At 39.2% G+C, this 25,346-nt stretch overlaps 1 protein-coding gene across 1 annotated transcript; it reads left to right on the top strand.

Annotated features, from left to right (window-relative positions):
* The first annotated feature begins 218 nt into the window (after nt 1–218).
* TLR5 (toll like receptor 5) lies at nt 219–25,346 on the top strand. The gene is made up of 3 exons (XM_070949302.1): nt 219–341; nt 14,177–14,314; nt 22,746–25,346. Exon 3 carries the CDS (start codon nt 22,764–22,766, stop codon nt 25,344–25,346), a length of 2,583 nt encoding a protein of 860 aa, XP_070805403.1. The 5' UTR covers nt 219–341; nt 14,177–14,314; nt 22,746–22,763.

Here is a 25,346-nt window from a genome sequence, read left to right as displayed (position 1 = left end):
TTAAGACTTGTGGACTTCAACTCCCAGAATTCTCCAGCCAGCATAGCTGGCTGGAGAATTCTGGGAGTTGAAGTCCACAAGTCTTAAAGCTGCCAAGTTTGAAGACCTCTCCCCTAAGCGCTGAAGACCCGAGCCGCGCTATGCAAATCCGGGGGGAGGGGCGTAAAATGACCTTTTGCCCCGCCCTTGTGAGCGGGGAGCCGATCGATCACCGGGAGGGCGAAGGAAGACGGCAGCTTCTGGAAGGGGCGCCCGGGAGCACGCGCAGCGCTGAGCGAATGGACTATCGGCTTGACCCAGCATAAAGAGCCTTCCTCTGTTCGATCGAACGGCCCGGATAGGTAGGCGAGCCCATCGGCTGTCTCTGGCTCCGTTCTCCATGACTTGTCTCTGCCTTAAACATTTATAACGATCGCAAAATATCAAAATAAATAAATAAATAAAATCTCTTGCGGGAATGAGAGATTGTTGTTGGAAGGCATCCATATCAATTCCCGTGCCTTCTTCAGTGGGAGTAAAAAGTACAGTCTCAGGAGGATCTGTAAGCAGTGCTTCTGAGCGTACCTAAAGTACTTTGTTTTTGGAGCCCTGCTCAATAATATTAAAAATGTTTCTGATCTCTCTCTCTCTCTCTCTCCCTCTCCCTCCATCCCTGGAAAGATGAATGATAAAATCTTGGGTTTGGCTTTCAGAGCACAAGTATTCACACGGTGCATTTTTCCATCCTGTTCTATCGCTGTTTAATCGATTAGCCGAATTTGGGGTTCACAGTCACACCCAGAACCATTAACCGTCTGTATAGCGTGGAATCCTTGGCTAGTTATGGTTTGTTCATTCTGATCTGCGAGTCCAGGCTGGGTCAACCCCTGGGCTCCAGGAAACTTCAGAAACAAAGTTCCGTTTCTTAAAAACAGTCAATAATCGTTGAATTATTTTGCAACCATGTATTCCTAAAGGGAAATTGTTGCAACACAACAGTTTAAACTCTCATTCAACTCTGTCCGGTTGAATGTCATTTGGCCTGGGTTAAGTATACATTTTTGAATTTTGCAATCTTTTGTCCTTTTGTATAAACTCCACAAAACCAGATTTCCAGGTTTTATTAATGAAATGGGTAAAATTCTGACATTTATAATACATCCTGGTCTTACTCAGGTTACCTGACGTCCTTTTAAAATCTAAATATTTAGCATAATTTTGAAATCTTCAAAGATAATATCAACTGTTCATTGGTTTAGCACTTCTAGGATACTTATTTATTTACCAAATTTTTATGCCCCCCCCCCAATCTCACAAGAAGTGACTTAGGGCAGTGTACAACAATCAACTAAAAGAACAAATATATTTTAAAAATCATTATGAAAAATTTAATATTATCATCTCAAGTTTGACATAGACTCATAGAGAATTATATCAGTGGAAAGTCCCTGTAAATCGTTCCTTTAGTTAAGAGAACATTAGATGAGATAAGCAATAGCAAGCCTCTTATATAGCCTTGCTATGAACAGTAGGTGATGTGTAAATAAAGTTACCAGGAGTTGTCTGAGCATTGGAGGTTTTTCTTTTTTATAAGATGAACAGGTTCAATTAAATACCATATAGCAGTGATGGCTAACCTTTTTGCCATTGTGTGCCAAAAGTGGGGGGAGCGCAGGGGGTCACGCATGCACATGCCCACACCCATAATTCAATGTGGCCCACCCACCCCACACATGCGTGCGCCACCCCACCCCCCGCTTCCCCCACTTTTGGCATGCGATGGCCCGGTGTTTTTCACCCTCCCCAGGCTCCAGAGGCTTTCTTGGAGCCTGGAGAGGGAGAAAACAGCTTTCCCCACCCCCACCCCCCGGAGACCCTCCAGAGGCCAAAAACCACCTGTTTTCTGACTTCTGGTGGGCCTGGAAGCCCCAAAAATCAGCTGGCCGGTGTGCCCATGTGCGCTGGAGCTGAGCTAGGGCAACACTTGCCCACTCATATGGCTCCACGGGCCACCTGTGGCATGCCTGCCATAGGTTCACCATCACAGCCATATAGTATAAAATACATGTGGTTTGGGTTTGGATTAGTCACTTGCTCTCATGGACTACTGCAATTAATAGGAACTGCATGGGTGGAAATGATTCATAAATTTAGAATAGAATAGAATAGAATAGAATAGAATAGAATAGAATAGAATAGAATAGAATAGAATAGAATAGAATAGAATAGAATAGAATAGAATAGAATAGAATAGAATAGAATAGAATTTTTTATTGGCCAAGTGTGATTGGACACACAAGGAATTTGTCTCAGGTGTATATGCTCTCAATGTACATAAGGAGAATAAAATACATTCATCAAGAATAAAAAGATACAACACTTAGTAATAGTCAAGGTTACTAATAAGCTATCAAATCGTACTAGGAAACAAAAACAATATAATTGAAAGTTACAAGCAACATGGTTATAGTAATATGTGGGAAGCAATAGATACTAGTAAGGAAGAGAAGAATAATAGTAATACAGTCTTAGTAAATTATTTGACAGTGTTTTGGGAATTAGTTGTAGAAATGGAAACAAATAAATAAATAAAATAAATAAAAAGTTGTTAAGCAGAGTGATGGCATCCCCTTCTCCTACTTCTCTTGAGTCAGTGCCAGTCCGTCAGGATAGACCAGACTAGGAAAACAATACCATGTAAGTTAGCAGTACCTTTATTGTAAAATTATAGTAACAATCTTACAAGTTGGAAAGTGCTCCCCCCCCTCTCTTTATTTTCCTATGAACTAGGAGAAGCTTGGCTCTTGTGTCTGACTTCTGCCTTGGTAGTGGCTCTTTCTCCTGTCCTTAAAGCCATTCCCTCTGCCCTCTTCTGTCAGAGGTGAACAGTCTAATGGCCCACAGTGTTGAACTCTCCAGGCTGAACTCAGCAGAAGATTCCAAAACACTGGGCATAGCTTAGCTAGAGAAGACTAGAGACAACAGTTGAAGGGCAGGGCCTTCATAGGCAAGGCACTTTAAATCTGGTATTTATTTTTCTCAACTTTCCAATGGCTTAATGGGCACCTTGCTTTGGGCATTTCAGGCTTGGGGGTAGGTGGAAGACCGTTCTCAGCATCTCTGTTTCTTTATTTATTTTATTTATAATATCAAATTTACAGACTGGCAAAGCAACTCTATATAACTCCCACGCCAGGCCAAATGGGACCCCCCCTCCATTGAGATTACAGAATTCAGCAGCAATTTAGCAGCAAAAGAACCAAATGTTTGTGATGTGGTTTTTTCAGGTCAAGATCCTAAAATGAAAAGTGATAATGTGGGTACCGTACAAGCCCCCTTGAAGGAGACCAGCCCCCATTGCTGCTATTAATCTTCCCATTCTCCTCCTCTCAGCCTAACCCAGTTAACCTTTTTGGTGCACGTGTGCTAGAAACCCCAAATTGCAATGTGAGCACCCCACTATGCATGCGCCTCCCTGCACATGCATGTGCGTCCTGTGCATGTGCATGCATCCCCACGCATGTCCTCCGTGCATGCACCCCATCCCCCCTTACCCATTTTTGCTTCCAGGTTGGTGCAGGAGGCTTTCCAGGCCCAAAACGGGGTATGGGGCAAGCCCCCAAAATGCAATGCGAGTGCCCCTGCACATGCGCCCCCCATGCATGCACGTGTACATCCCCCATATGCGCCCTGCCCCCGTGCGAAGACCCAAAGACCAGGTGGCCAGCAGGAGGCATGCGCACATGCACAGTAGAGCTGGGCTGGGGCGACAGCTGGCATGCCCACAGAGAGGGCTCTGTGTGTCACCTGTGGCACATGTGCCATAGGTTCACCATCACAGGCCTAACCTGTTAACAAAAGGCCTGTCTTTTTAAACCCTGTCCCTTCCGGCAGTGTCACTAGATTGTCTCCTGCATCTGTAAGTTGGCTGACCAGGTATAACTTATTTCCCTGGCCAAAAAAAATTGCCAACCCTGTTTTAAGTCCTCAAACTGTCAGTGAATGCTAACACAGGGTATAGCTCTGTAAAGATAATGTATATTTGTAAATTGCACCTAGAAGCTAAATTGAATGCAATACATTCTGTATTATTAACTATAATAAAATGTGAAACCATATCAACAGCTAGACTCTGGAGAACAATGCCTACAGAAATAAAAAGGAGATATGGTTACTTTTATTGATGGGAAAAAAGGCAGATGCTTTGGGGTATATTATTAATGCATAGAATAGAACCGAGGCTGATTCTCAGGTGCTTCCCCCACCACCACCAGACAAAAAGAAATCTAAGGAGACTTTTCACTGATACCTTTGTGTTTGTGTGTGTAGATTTTAAACGCATGATTTTCTGTTGAGCTACTAATAGTTTTTCCCCCATTATTAATTGTCTTCCAAACATCTTTTCTTTTTCATGGGGGGCGGGGGAGGATTATATGAAAATATAATCTTTTCTGCCTGCCATGGGGGATGGATAAGCTTTGATTATCTCTTTGTCAGTCTCCTGAGCATAATTAGCAAAATGTATGCAAAGCTTCAAGAAGAGTAATTACAAGACTGGTACAAATCTGAGTGTATCTTGGAGAGACAAGCAGGTTTTAGGGCAGGTTGTTTCTCCTTGCATCAAACTATGATCCTGTGGCATTCAGTTGAGAAACACCCTGTCAGACCCTGTTCTGCGCTGCATGCTGCATTTATTGACTTTAGGCTCACCTAGATTAGATTAGAATTCTTTATTGGCCAAGTGTGATTAGACACACGAGGAATTTGTCTTTGGTGCATATGCTCTCAGTGTACATAAAAAGAAAAGATACATTCGTTAAGAATTATAAGGTGCAACACTTAATGATAGTCATAGGATACAAATAAGCAGTCAAATCATACTAGGAAACGATCAATATAAATCGTAAGGATACAGCAACAAGTTACAATCGTATAGTCATAAGTTGGAGGAGATGGCTGATAGGAACGATGAGAAGATTAATAGTAATAAGTAATGCAGATTTAGTGAATAGTTTGACAGTGTTGAGGGAATTATTTGTTTAGCAGAGTGATGGTGTTTGGGAAAAAACTGTCCTTATGTCTAGTTGTTCTGGTGTGCAGTGCTCTATAGCGTCGTTTTGAGGGTAGGAGTTGAACCAATTTATGTCCAGGATGTGAGGGGTCTGTAAATATTTTCACAGCCCTCTTTTTGACTCATGCAGTATACAGGTCCTTAATGGAAGGCAGGTTGGTAGTAATTGTTTTTTCTGCAGTTCTTTGACTCCATCTCAACCTTTGACTCAATCTCAAGAGACAAGCTAGGGTGCAAATGGAAAAATTCTTTTACTGATGGATGACTCTTAGCCTTACTATTTAGACCCCCTGGAAACTGACTACCAAAGGTTAGATGCAGCAGTTCCTTGTGTCTCACAAAATAAATTCTTGTAGGGAGATGGCGTCAGACAGGACTGTACGGACTGTAACTTGAATCCGTACTTTTTATCATTATATAAACTCAAACTGAGCCCACTTAAGCAACTTTTTCACCACTATCCTACGGCTAGTTAATAGACATATTCCTATCTTACTGTGTACAGATGATGCAGTAATGCTGTTGTTAACTCTGGCTGTTTTCTCTTGCCCTGTATTGCAGAGAGGCAGCCTTACAGATCAATTCTTCTAAGTCAAAATCCTTCCATTTTCTAGAGACCTCAAAGCTTGGACATGGCAGCTAAATGGTCATATGTCAGAGAACAAGTTCAAACTTTTAATTGTAGGAATTCCACCCCCCCCCAAATAAACAGGGAGATAGTGTGCCTACTTGAATGATGAAACCTTAAAATCAGCCTCAGCTATAAAACCCCTTTCTTATCACCAGAGGCACAGAGTTTATACCTAAAATTATTTACAGCCAATACTTATATCTGGTTACTGTATGGGATTCAATTGGGTCCATATAACAAGATGGCTCTTTTAGAGGGTGAGCAATTCACATTCCTCCATAACTTATTTCAGATTGCCAGCTGTGTACCAAATATGATATTAGATCAGGAAAGTGGTAATACAAAGGTAGAGATCAAGTCTCTTGTAAAATCTATTTGCTTCTTGTGCAAAGTTATCCTTTGGTCAGATAAATCTGGTCTCCTTGGCATCTCACCAATAATTTAAACTCAAAATGGCAAAAATTACTTAGTTAGGAATTGCATTCTAGTTATTGGAAGTTGAGAATGCCAAGCTCTGGGGTGATAGGTTCTACATAGGGAGTAGGTCCTTCTGCTTAGAAATGTTTCTGCAATTCATCAAACAAACCCAATATTTATATGAAAGTGCAGATCCAAAATTCAGAAGGACACCATAATTACCCTGCTTTAACGTTCTTCCCCTGGTAGTCATGGAAGGGAAATATAAGAAAATTCTTTATGCAACTAGACTTTGTTTCTAAATTAGTGGAGCCCTTGGAAGGGATAGACTGTGTTGTTTTAAATCATTGGGTTGTTGTTGTTTTTTTCAAATTTGGCAACTTTAAGATGTGTGGATGGGGAAATGTGAACTCCACACACCTTGAAGTTATCAACCTTGAAAAACACTGGTTAGATCATCAATTTTTCAGGAACATTGACTCTTGACTTAAAACTCCTTTAATAATAATAATATTCTCAGGGCACTTATATTTGTTTTACTTGAATTATTTATTCTCCAAGAAAAATATATTGATTTTGCTAAACATTGCAATTTTTTTCTTTTATAGTTTATAAAATTTTGCAAAGGTTAATAAGCTAATGTTAAACTATATGTCATCTTATTTTTCTATTGACTAACCGATGTATTTCAATATTTTATGTTGGTTGGTCAATGAATGTAATAAAGAACAGGTAATTATCTAAGAGTCGGTGTGGGTGAACGATTAGAGGTGGACCTGGGACCAAAACATATACATTGAAATTGGTTTAGGTTAAATAAAACATGATTGAGAAAAAAAGAAACATTGGAGAAGTGTGGCCTGCATGTTGCTCTGTGTGTGTGGTATTTGCGTTTTTATATTCATTCCTGATAGAGGCTATTGCAGAGACTGGAAATGGCAGCAACAGTAAATCTGTTTGCATAAATATCAAATCCCATTTAATTGATCGTGATGTTGATTTTTAGATAGTTGACTTTATAGTCCTGTCATTTTTGTCACATTGTGCTTTTTAAATTATATTGATCATTGTGTTTCAGCTATGGTCAAAGATAACATTTTCCATTAGCTTGATATGCATGTCCAGCCGAACAGATTTTCTATAGAAGCATCTTTCCCACTGATAGGCACAAAACCTTTTGGTTAAGCAGCCTGTAGTTTCCCGTCTGAGTACTGAATGTTCTCTGGGTGCAAGGAAGCCAGATACCATAGCATCTTGAAAGTAACAATTTAGCTTCAAATCAAAATCTTTCTTACAGTCTTTGACCAGCCTTTAGAGTAGAAAAGAGAAATAGTTTGGTGTAGCAATTCATTATCAATGAAACAAGAAATGAAACAACTTCTCTAATTAAAAGTTGTATGCAATTACCTGATGAAGATATTTGAGTAGCATTGAGCTAGCATCCCTCAAGTAGCATTGAGTTAGCATCCCTTAAAAACCAATAAACATAACATTTCTCAGTGTGACCCAAAAGGTAGAAATGATTGGGAAGATCAAAGCACATGCTGGGGCTTCATAAAAAGGACACCATTTGAGAACATGAGTGAGAGTTTCTCCCACACTGGATCTACAAGGACAAAGTCTCTGTAAATAAGAAGTCCCATGAAATCTTCCTGTCTATATTTGCATCGGGTTACATTGTATAGATACACTGCAGTAGAAGGCTTGCATCTGTCTAATGTTTGATAAAAGGATTTGCCAGCACTGGTGATAATCATCCTGGCAATCAATGTCCCTAATTCTTTCTTTTACTGTTGATTAGGCCTCCTCAAGACTTAATTGTCCTAAATATTCAGCAGAGAGTCAAAGAGTGCAAAGTTCTTCTACACAGGTATAGTATAGTAGATTGGTAGCTGTCTAACAGCAGCAGATGCATCACATGTGTAGGGTCAACCATGGTTATGAGTCCTGAGATTAGAATCTTGGTCCAGACCTGAACCTTAATATTTGGCTCATTAGCTTTAAGCCTCAAGACTGCATTAGGGGTGCATTTTGGGGTACCAAACTAACTCTTAAGAAAATTCATAAGCCCCTTAGGTGTGTATCCTTGACCTTTTGTTTAACAACAGTTCAAAGTTACAATGGTCTCAGAAAAAAATGACTTACAACTCATCCTGAAAGTTAGGACCATTGTACCACCCCCCACGGTAACATGATTGTAATTAGCAACAGAAATTCTGATCCCAATTGTGGTGTAAGTCAAGGACTACTTCTTGGGCAACTGTTTTAACCATAAGAGTTTGATTGCTGCCAGAATGTAATTTGCCCCCTATTGCTTTTAAAATTTAGTTATTGCTAGTATGTTGTTTTGGGCAGTAGAAGTGGCATAATTTACCTGAGTTGATAATTTCCTACAGGTCTGAATTATTACGCCCAAGTATTTAAAACATTTGATGTATTCTAATTTATGGGAAACAATTGTCCACTTTGCTTTTGTCTTTTGTTGGAAAAAACTAAAAAAATATATATTTGTCATAGTTGATTACTAATTGTTCCTCATTATAGTAGGATTCCATATTTGTATATTTGTCTGCTAAATGTTGAAGTACTGGGCAGTGGTCTACAGTGGATCATCCTGGTTAAAACCCTGCTTGCTCAGGATCAATTATTTCCTCATCTTATCCAAGTTTGAAGTTTAGTGAATAGGTACCTGGCATATAGTTTGGTAATCATGTTCAATAAACTACTTGGTCTATAATTAACCGGGGCATTCCTATTACTCTCTTTGCATAAGGGAACAATTATAGCTCCCTCCCCCAGACCTGTAATCTTAGCTGTGTGGTTAATGTGTGAAAAGAAGGAAGCCAATAAAGGGATCCACCAATTTGAATTGGATTTAATTAGCTCGTGGGAGATGTTATTCCCGGGGGCTTTACCATACTTAATTTGGTTAATGAGATTTTTAACTTCTTTGCATGTGACTAGAGGCCACTTTGATGTAAGGACAAAAATTATTATTATTTATCGTATGGCATATTCATATTTCAATTAAAATAAACAGATAAAAATACAAAATATAAAATTTTAGAAACATATGTCTAGATTGCAGATATATTTTTGCTTCATTTGTCACAGACTATTTTGGGGCACTGACACAATATGTTGGCTAGTTGTTTTTTCGCCCTGCAGTCACAATTCAGTTTTTTTGCCCCACTTATAGAGGGTGTCTGCATATCTACCACAGCCAATTTGAATTCAGTTCAGTGTTGTCCATATTGCACAGGACTGGTTAAATCAGGAATGGTGTTTCCAAGATGCAAGGCAAACTTTTACATCAATAAAGGATAAAGATACATCCATCATATAGGTGTTAGCATATGGATTGCAATTAAGGGCATGGAATTGATGTACCGTATTTTCCGGCGTATAAGACGACTGGGCGTATAAGACGACCCCCTACTTTTCCTGTTAAAATATAGGGTTTGGGCTATACTCGCCGTATAAGACTATCCCTCTTCCAACGCACACCAAATAAAAATTAAAAAACATCAGATTTGATTTCAATATGGTAATTTTAATTCAAATGTTTATGACACGCAGGTACTTAGCAGGAAAACTGTCACTTATAAACATAAGGCTGTTTGTCATCAAACATGTCAACATAAAACAGTGCAATTGGATTAAACTTTTCCTAATTCACTCTAAAGCTGAAAGGAAGGATAAGACAATAAACCCATGGGAGCTGCCATGCTGTTTGTTTTCTAAGCTGTCAACCAAACTGGAACTGATTATGATAGGAGGAAGATAACAAACAATAGAGAGCCAGTGCCGGGCAAGTCCCTGGCGAGTCAGTAACGCCCATCATAACTGCAAGCTATTTTTACAGGTTTTGCTGGCGTGACAGTTTCCCTTTAAAAGCCTTCAAAATCCTCCTGTTCGTCATCTGATATCATAAGTACATCAAGGACATCTTGTGATACATTTGTAAGGCAGTCATCATATGGATCTAATTCCGTATCAGATGGTGTGGTCTCAGCTTCGGCTTCCTCTTCATCTTGCCACAAGTAGTCGTCCTCCATACCATCTAATGAATTTGATACGCCACACTTCTTGAAAGACTTGATTACTGTTTCTGCATCAATATCATTCCAGGCTTTTATGACAAACTTGCACAAAACATCCAACTGTGGAGCACGCATGTTTCCTCCTTTTGTGAATGACTTTTCACCGCTAACCATCCACTCATTCCACTGTTCTCGAATGCGATCTTTAAATGGCTTGTTTAGGCACACTTCCAGTGGCTGTACCAACAATGTCAATCCTGCAGGAATAACTGCCGCATCTGTGTTTATTCTTGCAAGCCTTTGCTTGGTGCTGGGAGTTAAATGAGCCCTGAACATATCCCACACCAGTAGACTACGTTTTTGAATAAGTCCACCTGGTCGCCTGCTCCATATATTATCAAGCCATAGCTTTACCCCTTCTTCATCCATCCAGCCTTTTTCATTCACATGTACAAAACAACCAACAGGGAACTTTAGTTTTGGCATTGTTTTTCTTTTAAAAATAATCATTGGTCTCAGTTTGGAGCCATCAGCTGTGCATGCTAGTACCACTGTAAAACTGGACTTCTCATGTCCTGTTGTTTTAATTAAAATTGTTTTTTCACCTTTTGGATGGACAGTTTTATTTCCAATCATATCAAAATTCATTGGAGTTTCATCCATATTTCCGATACTACTTAACGCATAGCCATGTTTCTTGCGCTGTTTTATTACATATCGATGGAAACTATTTACTTTGGCATCAAGATCTGCAGGTAATTTTTGTGCAATTTTTGTCTTTTGCCTCAGAACCAAATTATGCCTTTCCAAGAATCTAGTACACCAGGATACAGTGGCCTTAAATCTGTTGCTGTGATCTGGGTTAGATTTGGCCCACTGAAGTGCAAACAAACGTATTTTATTTCGTGTAACTACATAACCGTTTTGGCGATGCTCATTCACCATGTCTGCTACATGTTTTTCGAGTTCTGGCCAATGTGGGGTGCCTCTCTTAATGCACACTTACCCCTTGGCATACTCTTTAATGCTTTTACATTTGCTTTCCAGTCCCGAACCATCTTTTCTGTTACTCCATATTGTCTTGCAGCAGCACAGTTATTATGTTCCATGGCAAAGTTTACAACTTTAAGTTTAAAACCGGCTTCATATTTCTTTCTTCTTGCTGGTGGAGCCATGATGGGATCTTGACTGTTATATTTGTATACTATACTGTATGTACTGTTGCTGTACTGTATGTATTGTTGCTGTACTGTAGAGAAAGGTAATGGGCTACACTATGTGTAGTGGCAAGAGGGCTATTTTGTACCAGGTTTTTTTCCTTCACCCATGCAGCCTTGTTGAGATCCGCACAGCTTCATGAATCTGAATTGCTGGCACTGACTGATGATGCTACGGAAGCGCCGACAACATTGACAGGAAGCTGTGCCGATCTAGTCAAGGCTGCATGCCTTCCATCCTTCCAAGGTGGGTAAAATGAGGACCCAGTTTGTTGGGGGCAATATGCAAATAATGCTGGCATTGTAAACCACTCAGAAGGTGCTGTAAAGCACTATGAAGCAGTGTTCATAAATGTAAGTGCTATTGCTATTTCTCTTGTTTGTCATAGTAGTTTTAAGCCCAAATTCAGTTCTGAGCCTTCTGGGCCGTATAGATTTTTCTTTCAAGGAAACAGCATCACACATGCCACTCTCTTATCTCCAATGGCTGTGAATGTCACGGCTGATGCTTTCATATCCTAATATACGTGCGACCTTAGCAGGGAGGTCAGGAGGGGAATTTCTTCAGGTTAGGGATTAGAATGCCTGCATAACAGCTTCCATGTATGTTGGGACTACAGTTGTCAGAAATTGCCAATATTGGCTTGATTGCACATAATCAATTATTCAACTTGTTCATAAAAAGGAAATGCTCAGATAAGCCTGCCACTTAGAACCAGGAACATTGAAACAAGAAAATTCTGGTCTCCCATTATCATTATACATAACCAGGAAAAAGAAAAGAAAACCTTCTTAAAAAGTGGGAAATCAGTTCCCATTTAGTCCCTTATTAATCACATTTCCCCTTTAACTAGTTCTGGATTCAGAATGATTTCTATTTTGAGAGCCTGAGATGGATATTTAATGGCTTGTCAATGTTTAAAATACAGTTTTTATTTGAACTAGATATGAATTATTTTGCACTTTATTTGGTATTTTCTGTGTATTTGCATAACGTTAAACTTTACCTCCTGATTTCTGTACAGTGTGGCATATTATTTGCAATGTCTATACCCTGCACTAAATTCTGTACCGAGAAAAGCCCCCTTTTCTAATTTCTACAAGAATATGCAGGGTTGCGCAATTTTCCCTTTTTCAGAGTTATTTCAGTATCTGCCAGTTATGGAGACATGGAGAGCTTTGAAAATTTCACCCAAAGGATTTTAAACACATTTTCAAGCATTTCATCTCAATTTGATGGTTTGAAAACCAGTCATAAAAATGAAGTATGAGATTCTCAGAAAAAAAAATTGGGGGGGGGAGGGAGTACTTGTTACAGAATCTCTGCCTACCCCCAGTTAACAATTCACCAGTGGAACTACTTGCCTTCAGAAATTGTAGGTGCTTCATCACTGGAGGTCCAAGACTGGAGCCACCTGACTGAAATGGTATAGGGTCTCCTGCTTGAATAGAGGGTTGGGCTAGAAGACCTCCAAGGTCCCTTCCAGCTCTATTCTGATTGATTGATAACCAGCTCTGGTTATCACAAATACAGTGAGCTCAGAGTTCTGCTAAAGCAGAACTCATTGCAAAATCCTTATCTTCGCATATCTTTGTAGAAGTGCTATGTTAAATATTTCAGGAAATTTAAATGTATTCTGATTTATTGTGTGAAACACTTTTAAAAAATAATGGCTTTGATTGCTTGCAAGGCTGCGATAGACAGTATTTTAGAAAGGGCTTCTTACTTCTTGAATAAGAAGTAACTATTTTATAAAGCTACCAGCCTACACCTAAAAATAAGTTGCTTTTTACTTCAGAAAAACTGTAGTTTTACTCATATGCAAAATTAGTTTAATACTGTCTGTCTGTCTGTCTGTCTGTCTGTCTGTCTCTCTCTGTCTCTCTCTCTCTCTCTCTCTCTCTCTCTCTCTGACACAGTTTAAGATTTCTTAAATTAAGTTTGTGAATTAGTCAGATTTCCATGAATAATTTGTGTTTATTATACAGTAGATATCTAGCTAACATTTGCCTTTTCAAATACTAATCTTCCTTCCTTCCTATTTCTATTTTTTGTTTGACTAAAATAAAGTCTATACTTGGCTAAAATGAAAAATATAAATTGAGTAGCTGCCCAAATTGCTCTTCAGAAGCTCTTGACCTGATGTTCATGCACTTCTGAAAGTTCTCAGTAAAAGCCAACATCATATAAATATAGCTGTCTTTAAAGGAAATTGAAGAGTGGTAACAACATTAAGTGGAAATATTTTCCAACATTTTCTGAAGATCAATAAGAAGACGAGAACTGTCTTTGAAGCAAAAAAAGAGCCTTGGTACTACAGTGGTTTAAAGCACCCTGTTATTAACACAGCTGCCTGCAATTTACTGCTGGTTCGAATCTCTCCAAGGCTCAAGGTTGACTCAGCCTTCCATCCTTTCTAAGGTAGGTTAAATGAGGACCCAGTTTGTGGGGGCAATAAGCTGACTTTGTATAAATATACAAAAAGTATGAAGGCTATTGCTTAACGCACTGTAAGCCGCCCTGAGTCTCCGGAGAAGGGCGGCATATAAATCAAATAAAAAAAACAAAAAACATTTTTCTTGGCATCCAGGGATTATAAAGAATACATGTTTTACTAGCAAAGACATGGGAGAGGTAGTATTGCTCATTTACAGATTAAAAAAACCCTTTTAAAGATAATTAAATTTGTGAATTGCAGCTGAAAAGAAATCCAGATTGGCTTTATGGGGAAGCACTTCAAACAAATAGATCCTAAAGGATGTTCTTTTTTGTTTTTTGTTCATTAACAATGAACTTTGTCTTTTTCCCCCACCTTAGGTTGGTAATATTAAAGCCTAGCACCAAAAGTGGCAGAGATGCTACAGAAGAAGTCACTATGTGATGGATACAGCCAGGATTGTTTCTTTCCTGTCCTAGCCATTCAGCATTCTTCTTGAAAGCATCCCACTTTCTCAGGTTTGGAGATTTTTTTTCCCTCTCTCACAAGTGGTTGAGAAACAATGAATATTAAAAAAAAAAAATGGAAACTGCCTGAAAGTCCTCCTAGAACAGGTGTCTCCAACCTTGGCAACTTTAATCCTGGCGGACTTCAACTCCCAGAATTCCCCAGCCAGCAAAGCTGGGAGTTGAAGCCCACCAGGCTTATAGTTGCTTATAGTTGCCAAGATTGGAGACCCCTGTCCTAAATCACACCAGGAATTTTTATGTTCCATTACTACACCTCTGTGGTAATTATCAATATGCTCTGAAAAGGTGTCATATGGAGTGGGGTGATTGGGGCCATTCTGTTTCTCTTACTACCTGACCTCCTCACAGGAGATGGTGAGTTCTAGTCCTGCCTTAGGCATAAAGCCAGCTGAGAGGCCTTGGGCCATTCACTCTCCCTCAGTCCTAAGAAAGTGGCAGTGGCAAATTACCTGCAAAATTCTTGTCAAGAGAACTGCAGCACTTGTTCAGGCAGTTGCCAGGAGTCAAGATTTATTCAAAGGCATATACTTGTGTGTGTGTGTGTGTGTGTGTGTGTGTGTGTGTGTGTGTGTGAGAGAGAGAGAGAGAGAGAGAGAGAGAGAGAGAGAGAGAGAGAGAGAGAGAGAGAACATGCATGTATATACAAATGCACAAATACTTTTAAAAATAGTTCAATAATCCTATGTCATGAAAGCCAAAATGATATAAAAAGGTTGGGTTTGAACCAGGAAGACCAAGTTTTTGATCATCCATGAAGCTCACTGTGATTCAGTGACTGTTCCTGAACTTCATTTATTTTATAGATTTGCCTAGAAATAAAATGGACTAAAGAGTTTATATAGGTCTTCTTAAGCTTTTTGGAGCAAAGTGAAATAAAGATATAATCATAAGTCAAATCAAGAGCCCATGTCTCAAGAACCCTATAATTAAAACCTCAGGAAGGAGCAGACAGTGGGAAGAACCACAAAAAGCAGTTGTCTACAACAGTATGTTGTGAGCTGAGAGGCTATTGTAACCCAATCTCTTTGTTCATGTAAGACAAATGGTAAATATTTGCTAGGACCAGAGTTCCTTGGGCTAAAATATCTGCATTAATTCAGAAGAGTTTGATTCCTAGCACAATCCAATGAAGTTCTTTAACGGACAGTCTGTCACCTGTCTAGAAATGGAAGGAATGGCTGTCTGCATTGCCAAATTATTTACAGATGAATAAAGTTAGTAAGCATTGACATATCCCTTGAGTCTCTTTTAAATGAAGCAAGAATGAGCTTTCCAATTTTCCTCACTGTGATACCCTCCAGATACATTGGGACTATAACTCTCACTTGGAGACATTTATTTTGGATTAATTAAGCTTTTGGTGAATCTTTCTGATTAAATTTCAGGACTATACATCGAGTAGTTCTTCAGAAATAATACTGCTTGCTATAATCCTAAAACACATTGTTCTATATTTAACTCTGTATAACTGCTGAAGTGTATGACATCACGATATTGTTTTGGAAAATGGTGTCACTTTATTTAATATAAATAAATTAAATGGCCTCATTTAATTGTCTGTTTGCTAATGATGCAGTATTGTTGGGGGAAACTAAAATGTTAGAAAGGGATCAAAGTATAAGGCCTTTTTTGCAAAATATCAAAGCTGCCATTTAATCATTGAGGACATGCCTTTCAAATAATGTTAAATGTAATTAAATGTAATGTTTTACCCGGAACAGAAGAAAGGTCTCCCAGACTGTTATTAAATAAATAAATTTGGCAAGGTTTAAACCAGCACAAATGGCTAATTCATTGGAACTATTTATTGTAAGCAAAACAGTGAACAATTGACAGTCTGGAAGACCTTTCTTCTGTTCTGGGTAAAAAAATATCAAAGTTTGGTCTAATAAACAATGTTTGCCTCCCATCCAATAATACTACTGGCTTTAAATTTAAAATTTAAGCTTCCCACGTAATTTTGTTTGTATTTAGGCCACCTCTGGTTTTGCCTCATCAGGAGAAGCAGCACATGAACCAATCTATTCCAATTAATCACTATTTTGTTCCATGTCTGGTTCATGAAACTGCATCCTGGGCTATTATGACACAGCCATTCTGAGATTGCAGAATTTCTAACCAATAAAAATAAAATAGATAGGCACCATACCAAAGATACGGCACCAAAAGTTGGTTTGACAAAGAGTATAAAAAGCTCAACGTATTTTTCTCCACAATTTATAAGCCCTGCATCACTGGTAACAGCTTCAAAGAAAAGCTCTGCTGAAATTCTATGCTAGTAACCACTGTTAGGTCAAAGGTCTCAACCTTTTTCTGGTGCATTATAACAATCCCACGGCAAGTCCATCTTCTTTTATTTGCCACTTTCCCTCTGATGTGTGAGTGACATTTTTGACTGCTTGACAGTATCTCAAGCAATCCTTTGACTCCCAGTTGTTGATCCTCCTGAATGGCTGCCTGTTCCTCTCTGAGATTATCAGAGCAATTTTGTGAGCAAGAAGCAACTGGGAAGCAGTTTACGAATCATCTGCCAACTTAGAAAGGGATTAAAAAGAACTGTTGAGTGACTTTGCTTTTCCATATTGCAACTTTTATATTAAGTCCCTGGTCAGTATTTGCTTGATTTTGACTTCCACTGCTTTAAGACAGCTGAGAAGAGTTTGCTAGCATTAGGTAAAGGTAAAAGTGTAATTTTTATCATAGTTGACCTATGTTGAATACTCTTTCTCAAAAATATATTTCCATTTTCTTTTTATAACAATTCTTTTATCAAAGATTATTATTACAGTGGTAAAACATAATACAGATTTTTACAAGATGAAAGAATAACCAATTTGTTCTAGGCACCAGTCTAGAAAGGGGGAGTTTGTGAGATTGTCTTAGCTAAACTCACCTCAAAAGCTATTCTGGTGGGGAAAATAGGAGGAGGAAGATGTGTTGGATATGTTCGCTGCCATGAGTTATACGTAAAAATAATAAAGGTGGCATATAGATGGTAGATAGATGATAAGATGATAGATAGATAGATAGATAGATAGATAGATAGATAGATAGATAGATTAGATAGCAATAACATTTAGATTTATATATTACTTCACAGTGCTTTACAGCCCTCTCTAAGTGGTTTACAGCAGTGGTGGGTTCCTCCTGGTTCAGCCCGGTTCTCCCGAGCCGGTAGCGGTGACAATATGATGTCACCGAACCAGTTCTGCCCCCCGCCTCCCCACCCCCGCACCCCCCACGCCCCACGCCCCCCACCCCGTGTTATTCTTACCTTTTATTTGACCCCACCCCCAATCTATTGCTGCCTCCTGAGTCCCAGCTGATGGCTAGAGCGAAAAAAACTGTTTAAACTCTTGCCGCGGGGCTTCAAAGGGCCGCCCTACAGCTGATCAGTGTTAAAAGAAAATAAATGAGTAGACCAGTGCCTGCAAAAATACATGAGTATATCAGTGCCTGCAAAAATAAATGAGTAGACCAGTGCCTGCAAAAATACATGAGTAGATCAGTGCCTGCAAAAATACATGAGTAGACCAGTGCCTGCAAAAAATAAATGGGTAGATCTGTACAGCTCTGCAAGCAGTTAAAAGCCTGGTAGACCAGTACCTCTGCTAAATCCTAAATAATTGTCACATGACCATCAAGCCACACCTACAAAATAAGCCACGCCCACAGTACCGGTAGTAAAAAATTTTAGAACCCACCCCTGGTTTACAGTGTATGACCACACTTACAGATTATTTCAGCATATGGCCCCTAACAATCTGGGTCCTTATTTTACTGACCTTGGAAAGATAGAAGGCTGAGTCAACCTTGAGCTGGTGAGACTCAAACTGCCGAATTGCTGGCAGTTGGCAGTCAGCAGAAGTAGCCTGCCACCATGGAGGGGGAAGGAGGGCGGGAGGGAGAGAGAGAGAGAGAGATTATAGATAATAATACAGAAAAGAAAGAAAGAAAAAATAGAAATATAAAATATAAGAATATAGGAAAGAAAAAAAGAAATATATAAAGAAATGACTTACCATCTTTATCACAAGTATTAACAAATTTCGTAAATTTCAGTCCTGGTTATTATAAATTAGTGACCTGGCATGCAGTCATGAGAAAAACTATGCATTCCGTGGATCTTTCTACATGGGATATAAAGCCTTCCATCCTCATCTTTTTTAAATTATAAGTTTTCAGACAGAAATTACTTTCTTTCTCATATGTTTGGATATGAGAGAAAGCAGACTATGTTCCTTCTTTTTTATTGTCAAATTTGAGCGCTTTAATGATAGTTCTCATTACCACTTTCTTACCCAAAAAGATTATTATAATGTAAGCCTGAGGCATATTACATACAAATGACACTTTTGTTTTATTAGAAAATCATCTTATCAGATTATGGTTTTTAAGCAACATAGTGGGTAGAGTGTGAAGATTGCTTAAGCTTTTCCCTGCTGATCAATTTTCAACTCCATATTCTTCTTGAATGTTTTTCCCCCTTTGCAGGTTCCCAGATATATGTGTTAAACAGGTGATTCCTATTTGAAATCTAAAAGGGAAAAGGGGGGATTTCAATAAAAAAAGTCTGGTGAGATTAGCATTATTATGAATTGAGATATAGAATAGAATAATAGAGTTGGAAGGGACCTTGGAGGTCTTCTAGTCCAACCCCCTGCTTCGTGAATATATTAGTGAAGCAAATTTCTTCATCACTACGATGAAAAAAACATGAAACTGGGAAAACAACTCTCTGTGGAAGAAAGTGAAACTCACAGATGTGATATAGCATGACCTCACTCCTTGATTCGAAATGTCCTGTGTTTAATTCTTAAATACTTAGATCTGCATATAATGTAGATCTACAGTATGTCATTCTTCTGTCATTCTGATTCGAACTACAACACTATCAGCAAGGAAGGCACATTGTACTCATTATCTTGTTGCTTAAGCAAAGGTTGAAGACTTTGAACAAACAGAAGTAACTGGCTATGTATGGTGTGCCTCTTGTCTCCATTTGCAGATTGCTCAAGTCCCATCTGTGGGGCATTAAGCTAGTAGTATTCCAATACCACTGGATATCTCTTGTGGTCTTCTGCTAAGCTGTCAGTTACCCATGCTGAGCAGAATATAAATGTTTCTCTTTTTATAAGAGGGGTTTTTTTTGGAGGAGAGGAGACTCGTTTTTTGAGCGCTGTAATCTCTAAGGCATTTTAGGAAGGCTTTCAAACCATACGTACCTTCCATGTGTGAATGGTCATTGGGGATCAGGAATCTTGAATTGTATTTCTGGTGGCAAAGTTTTGTTAAGAACAGCCATGGAGAAGGGGGAATGAAGGTCATGAGAACAGTCCCCCACCTCACATACAGGCATCCAAGACAGTAGTTCTCTATCCCCTCATCTTCTCTGCTAAGAAATTGTGTCTTCCTGCATACAGAGGTAAATCTCACGGATGAAGCTTGATTGTTGTTATCATGAGTTGTGCAAGTCTTTGTCTAACTTGCACAAGGAAATAAAGATGGATAAGAAGGCACTCAGAAAGAGCCTATACTAAGAGGCTTAGTATATGCAAATGTGTGGCTGAGCTGAAGGAGGGAGATTTGGAAATATTAACTGAAAGCCTCAAAGCACTTTTCATTTGTATCAGAGCCTGAGAGAGTGCAAGATAATCATATATGATTATTACATATGATAAAGGCTCTGTGATGACTGGGGTTATCAGAACTGTCACCCCCTCCTAGTTAATTCCAGAGGGGAAGAGTGCTAAAGGTGTCCTAAATTATAATTTTAAGCATTCATATTAATAATTCTGGTGCCATCGCTGACTATTGGGGGCGAATCATTGGCCCCCACGGAGAGGGCTCGCAACTTGGGTGTCCTCCTGGATTCACGGCTGTCTTTAGAAGAGCACTTGACGGCCGTGACCGGGAAGATTTTTCATCAGGTTCGCCTGATCCGCCAGTTGCGTCCCTTTCTGGATCGGGACTCGTTACGCACGGTCACTCATGCCCTCGTCACCTCCCGTCTGGACTGTTGTAAAGCTCTCTACATGGGGCTCCCCTTGAGGAGCACTCGGAGGCTCCAACTGGCACAGAGTGCGGCCGCGCGGGTGGTGATGGGAGCAACATGGCGCTCCCATGTAACGCCTCTCCTGCTCGAGCTGCACTGGCTCCTGGTGGTCTTCCGAGTGCGCTTCAAGGTTTTGGTTATCACCTTCAGAGCGCTCCATGGCTTAGGACCTGGTTATTTATGGGACCGCCTGCTACCACCAATAGCCTCCCACCGACCGGTATGCTCCCATAGAGAGGGGCTCCTCCGGGTGCCGTCGGCCAAACAATGTCGACTGGCGGCCCACAGGGGGAGAGCCTTCTCTGTGGGGGCACCTACTATCTGGAACGAGCTCCCCCCGGAGATACGGAGGATCCCGGATCTGCGTACCTTCCGTCGCGCGCTGAAGACGTTCCTATTTCATCAAGCTGGCCTGACCTAAATTTTCCTCTTTTAAACTGGAATTTTAAATTTGGTTTTAAATTATTGGGGTTTTAAAATGGTTCAGCCAAATTTATTTAATCGGTTTTATCTCTTTTTTAAATTTTGTATCTATATGTTTTATTTTATGGCTGTTCACCGCCCTGAGTCCTTCGGGAGTAGGGCGGTATACAAATTTAATTTAATAAATAAATAAATAAATAAATAAATAAATAAATAAATAAATTCTGTTTTCAAATTATATAACAGTTCATTTGATTCACTGTCAAATGTTGTACATAAAAAGTGATTCTGATTATCCCCACCTTCCAACAAATGACATTTCATAAAGAGAAAGAAACAGGAGAGAAAAGAAAACTATTTTCAAATCAGGAAAGGTTTGATGGTAGCAGCGAAAGCATTGGGAATTTAGAAATCTCCCTGGAGTCTTGAGATTATGCTTTGATAGGAAAGAACCAAATTAATCAGTGGAACAACTTGCCTCCGGAAGTTGTGGATGCTCCAATACTGGAGGTTTTAAAGTAGAGATTGGACAACCATTTGTCTGAAACAGCATAGGGTTTCCTGCTTGAGCAGGGGATTGGACTAGAAGACTTTGTCCCTTTCAACTCTGTTATTCTGTTATTCAAATGTGAAACAAAACAAAAAAGCAGATGCCCTCAAAAGTTAAAAAAACACACACACACCATATTTCCCTCAAGTAAAATCTGACTCCTTAATGGCTCCATGAATATGTTCTTGGCAATAGCATAGAAGTGGGTTGTTGTTGCCTTCTTTTACAGGGGTGTCAAACTGGCAGCCTGTGGGCCAAATGCATCACGCACAAGCCACTCCCACCCCAGCTCCGTGAATGAGAAAAAAGTCATGAAATGTCATGTGATGGCAACGTGACGCCGTGAGTTTGACACCTGTCTTTTAGGATGTTTTTATAACTTCACAAATTACTCTTCAGCCCTCAAATTTCCTAGTGGTGTTCTATTAAATTACTAAGCTTTTTTAGCTTTATAACCTTCTGTGGTGTCTGCATGGAAGACCATTTATCTTGTTTATCCACCAAATAATTAAATAAAGTTTAGATAGGTACAACTGTTTGTGAATTGTCTGAAACCAAATGCAATTTAATAAATCTTGGGTGACTTGAGTGGCTTTTTTGCAAACTTAGAAAATTAATCAGAGTGATTTATAGTTAGGACATCCTGGAGTTACATTTTCTTCTAGGCATTACTTGCTCAGAAAGCCTGGACATAACAAATAACAACTGTACCTTGAAATACAGGTCCAAATCTGTGTTTCCAGAGTTAAATGTTACACCTGGAAGTCCTGAATATAGATCTCCAGGCTCTTTGAAAAGTCAATAATTTTGTGCAACTTTGTGTCCATCAGAAATAGAAAAATTATCAAACTTGTGGGGAGAATAACTGCTGCATCTATTTCAAATTACATTATAATGAAAGTAAATCAAATGTAGTTTTGTCTTCCTTTTTGTTTTTGAAATGAGGCCCCAGCATAACACCCAAGAGACAAATGAATCTGTGAGCTCGAAAAAGTGGCACATCCATGGTTTGAGATCTTTTTTCTCTGCCTTCTTCTCTAAAAATGACAGAAAAAGTGTGACTGGTAGCTGCAATGTAGTTTATTTCTGTGTTAAATAGAAAAACACCATGTTCATAAGTTTCATTTTGAGTAATGTTCTTCTTAGGATGTAATGAAAATATAGAATTTCCCCATTTTCCAAAACACCATTTTGTAAACAAGATGCAAGGGAAAACAAGCAGGATCAGCATTAACACGGCATCCTTTTTTATGAATTCGCAATAACATTTTTAAAAAGGTTATTAGATGAGTTTTGATCTCTCTATATAACCTGTGTTGTTATGTTTAATTCAGATTCTGTGGTCCAATGCAAATGATAATGCTTTTCTTTTCCCCATCCTTTTCCTCCAGGCACAGATTGAGAGCACGATGTTTTATCTCTGCATGATATTTGCTGTTGGCACAGTGCTTGTGTGCCGAGAAACACTTGCAATTCGTAGCTGTTCAGTGGAAAACACGATAGCCTTCTATGATTTCTGCAATCTCACTTGGGTGCCACCTGTGCCTGAACATGTTGATATTCTATCCCTAAACTTCAATTTCATCCAAGAAGTTAATGCAACCTCTTTCCCTCTGAGGGAGGAGCTAAAGATTTTATTCCTTGGATCACAAAAACGCTTTCCCTTAACCGTAGGAAAAGATGCTTTTAGGAACTTGCCAAACCTACAACAATTGGATTTGGGTGGCAACATAATGATGGTGTTAGATCCTGATGCTTTTGTGGGCTTGTTTAGAATCCGTATTCTTAAACTGTATCAAAATAATCTTGATGGATCCATTCTGGAAGAGGATTACCTCAGAGATTTGATTTTATTGGAATATCTGGACCTCAAATATAATAGAATCACTCACGTTCGCCCTCACAGTGTATTTTATAACATGACATCCTTGGACATTCTAGACTTGGAATCAAACCCTATTGCTTCTATCTGTGAAGGGGATCTTAATAATTTCCAAGGAGCAAGGTTCAAACTTTTTATTCTTCGTTTTACTAAACTGTATACAAGATCTGTGGATTGGGCTACTTGTGGGAATCCTTTAAAAAATGTTAGCATAGAAACACTGGACGTTGGGAGTAATGGCTGGGGTACAACTCTAACACAGCGATTCTGTGCAGCTATTAGAGGGTCCCCACTGTTGGCGTTGAATATGTCCTCTCATGGTATGGGCACATCATTTGGATTTAATAATCTTCCTGATCCTGATATTAATACATTTGCAGGTCTTAATGACAGTGGCCTCATCTTGCTTGATATATCAAAAGGCTGGATTTTGACTCTTAAACCGCACATATTTCAATATCTCCATGATTTGAAGCTGCTGAATCTAAACAATAATAAAATAAATAAAATTTGGAACAGAGCATTTGTTGGTCTTCAGAATCTGCAGTATCTATACCTATCAAACAATCTGCTTGGTGAGCTCTATAAGGACACTTTTGAAGGGCTTCTTAATGTAATTCATATAGAACTAAAACATAATCACATTGGAGTGATTGATAGAGATCCATTCAAATCCTTACCAAAGCTTCAATACGTGGATCTCGTGGATAATGCTTTAAAAGTAATAGATTCTCTCCCAAATCTCATCTATGTTATGTTAGGTGACAACCGGATACAGACTACACCATTTTGGAAAATACAATTTATAAATGCCACAGTCCTTGACTTAAAAGGAAACAGACTGGGGAATCTGGGTGATCTCTATGAACTTCTCCAATTTCCAGCCCTGAAGTATCTTGTTTTAAAAAACAATCGTTTATCCTATTGCTTCAAATATAAAGACATAGCAAAAGACAATCAGTTGATTTACTTGGACCTTGGAGACAACATGCTAAAGCTTATATGGGAGAGGGGTTTATGTTTGGATGTGTTCAAAGCACTTTCCCGCCTGGAAATTCTCTATCTCAATAACAACTACCTTACTTTCATCCCAGAGGGTATATTTAGTGAACTAATGTCACTCAAGACACTTAACTTGTCTAACAACCTGTTGACTTCCATTTCTCAAGATGCCTTTCCTACAAACCTGAAAGTTCTTAATTTATCATCAAATCAGCTATTTTACCCTGATCCTCAGCTCTTTGCAACATTAGACCAGCTGGATATCACCCATAACACATTTTACTGTACCTGCCTATTAAGCAACTTTATTATGTGGTTAAACCAAACCAATGTTACTTTAGATGGCTCACGCAATGACATATTTTGTTCTGGACCACCAGAGTTTGCTGATGTTCCTCTCCAAAGCTTAGATACAGAGTATTGCAATGAATACAAGCTCATGGAGCCTGTGCAGCTGTCAGTCTTCATTTTTGCCTGTATTACTATAACTGTGTTTCTAGTAGCAGTAGTTGTTTTTACTCGTTTTAGGGGAGTTTGTTTCTTCTGGTATAAAACACTCACACAATTCCTCATGAAGGAGCTCCCACGAGAACTGGATCAACAGGGACACAGTTATGATGCTTACCTTTGCTATAGCAGCAAAGACTTCGAGTGGGTCCAAAGTTCCTTGATAAAGCATCTAGATTCTCAGTATTCTAAGAAGAACAGATTTGCTCTTTGCTTTGAAGACAGAGATTTCCTGCCTGGGGAGGATCATATCAGTAGTATTCATGATGCTGTCTGGAACTGTAGGAAAACAATTTGTGTGGTCACAAAACAGTTTCTCAAGGATGGCTGGTGTGTGGAAGCCTTTAATTTTGCCCAGAGCAGGTATTTCTCAGAACTGGAGGATAGCCTTATAATGGTAGTAGCTGGATCTCTTTCTCAATATCAGCTTATGAAATATCAACCAATCAGGATCTTTTTGCAAAGGGGGCAGTACTTGAGATGGCCAGAAGACCATCAAGATTTGGAGTGGTTTTTAAGCACACTGTCTCACCAAATAATGAAGGAAAAGAAAATTAAGAAGCCCCCAGCCCTTGAATTGAAGGTTATAACCAATTCCTAA

Source organism: Pituophis catenifer, unplaced genomic scaffold, assembly GCF_029215685.1.
Source record: "Pituophis catenifer annectens isolate HBS135680 unplaced genomic scaffold, rPitCat1.0.hap2 SCAF_1, whole genome shotgun sequence".
Lineage (NCBI taxonomy): Eukaryota > Metazoa > Chordata > Lepidosauria > Squamata > Colubridae > Pituophis > Pituophis catenifer.
This window is presented reverse-complemented; position numbering and strand designations above follow the sequence as displayed.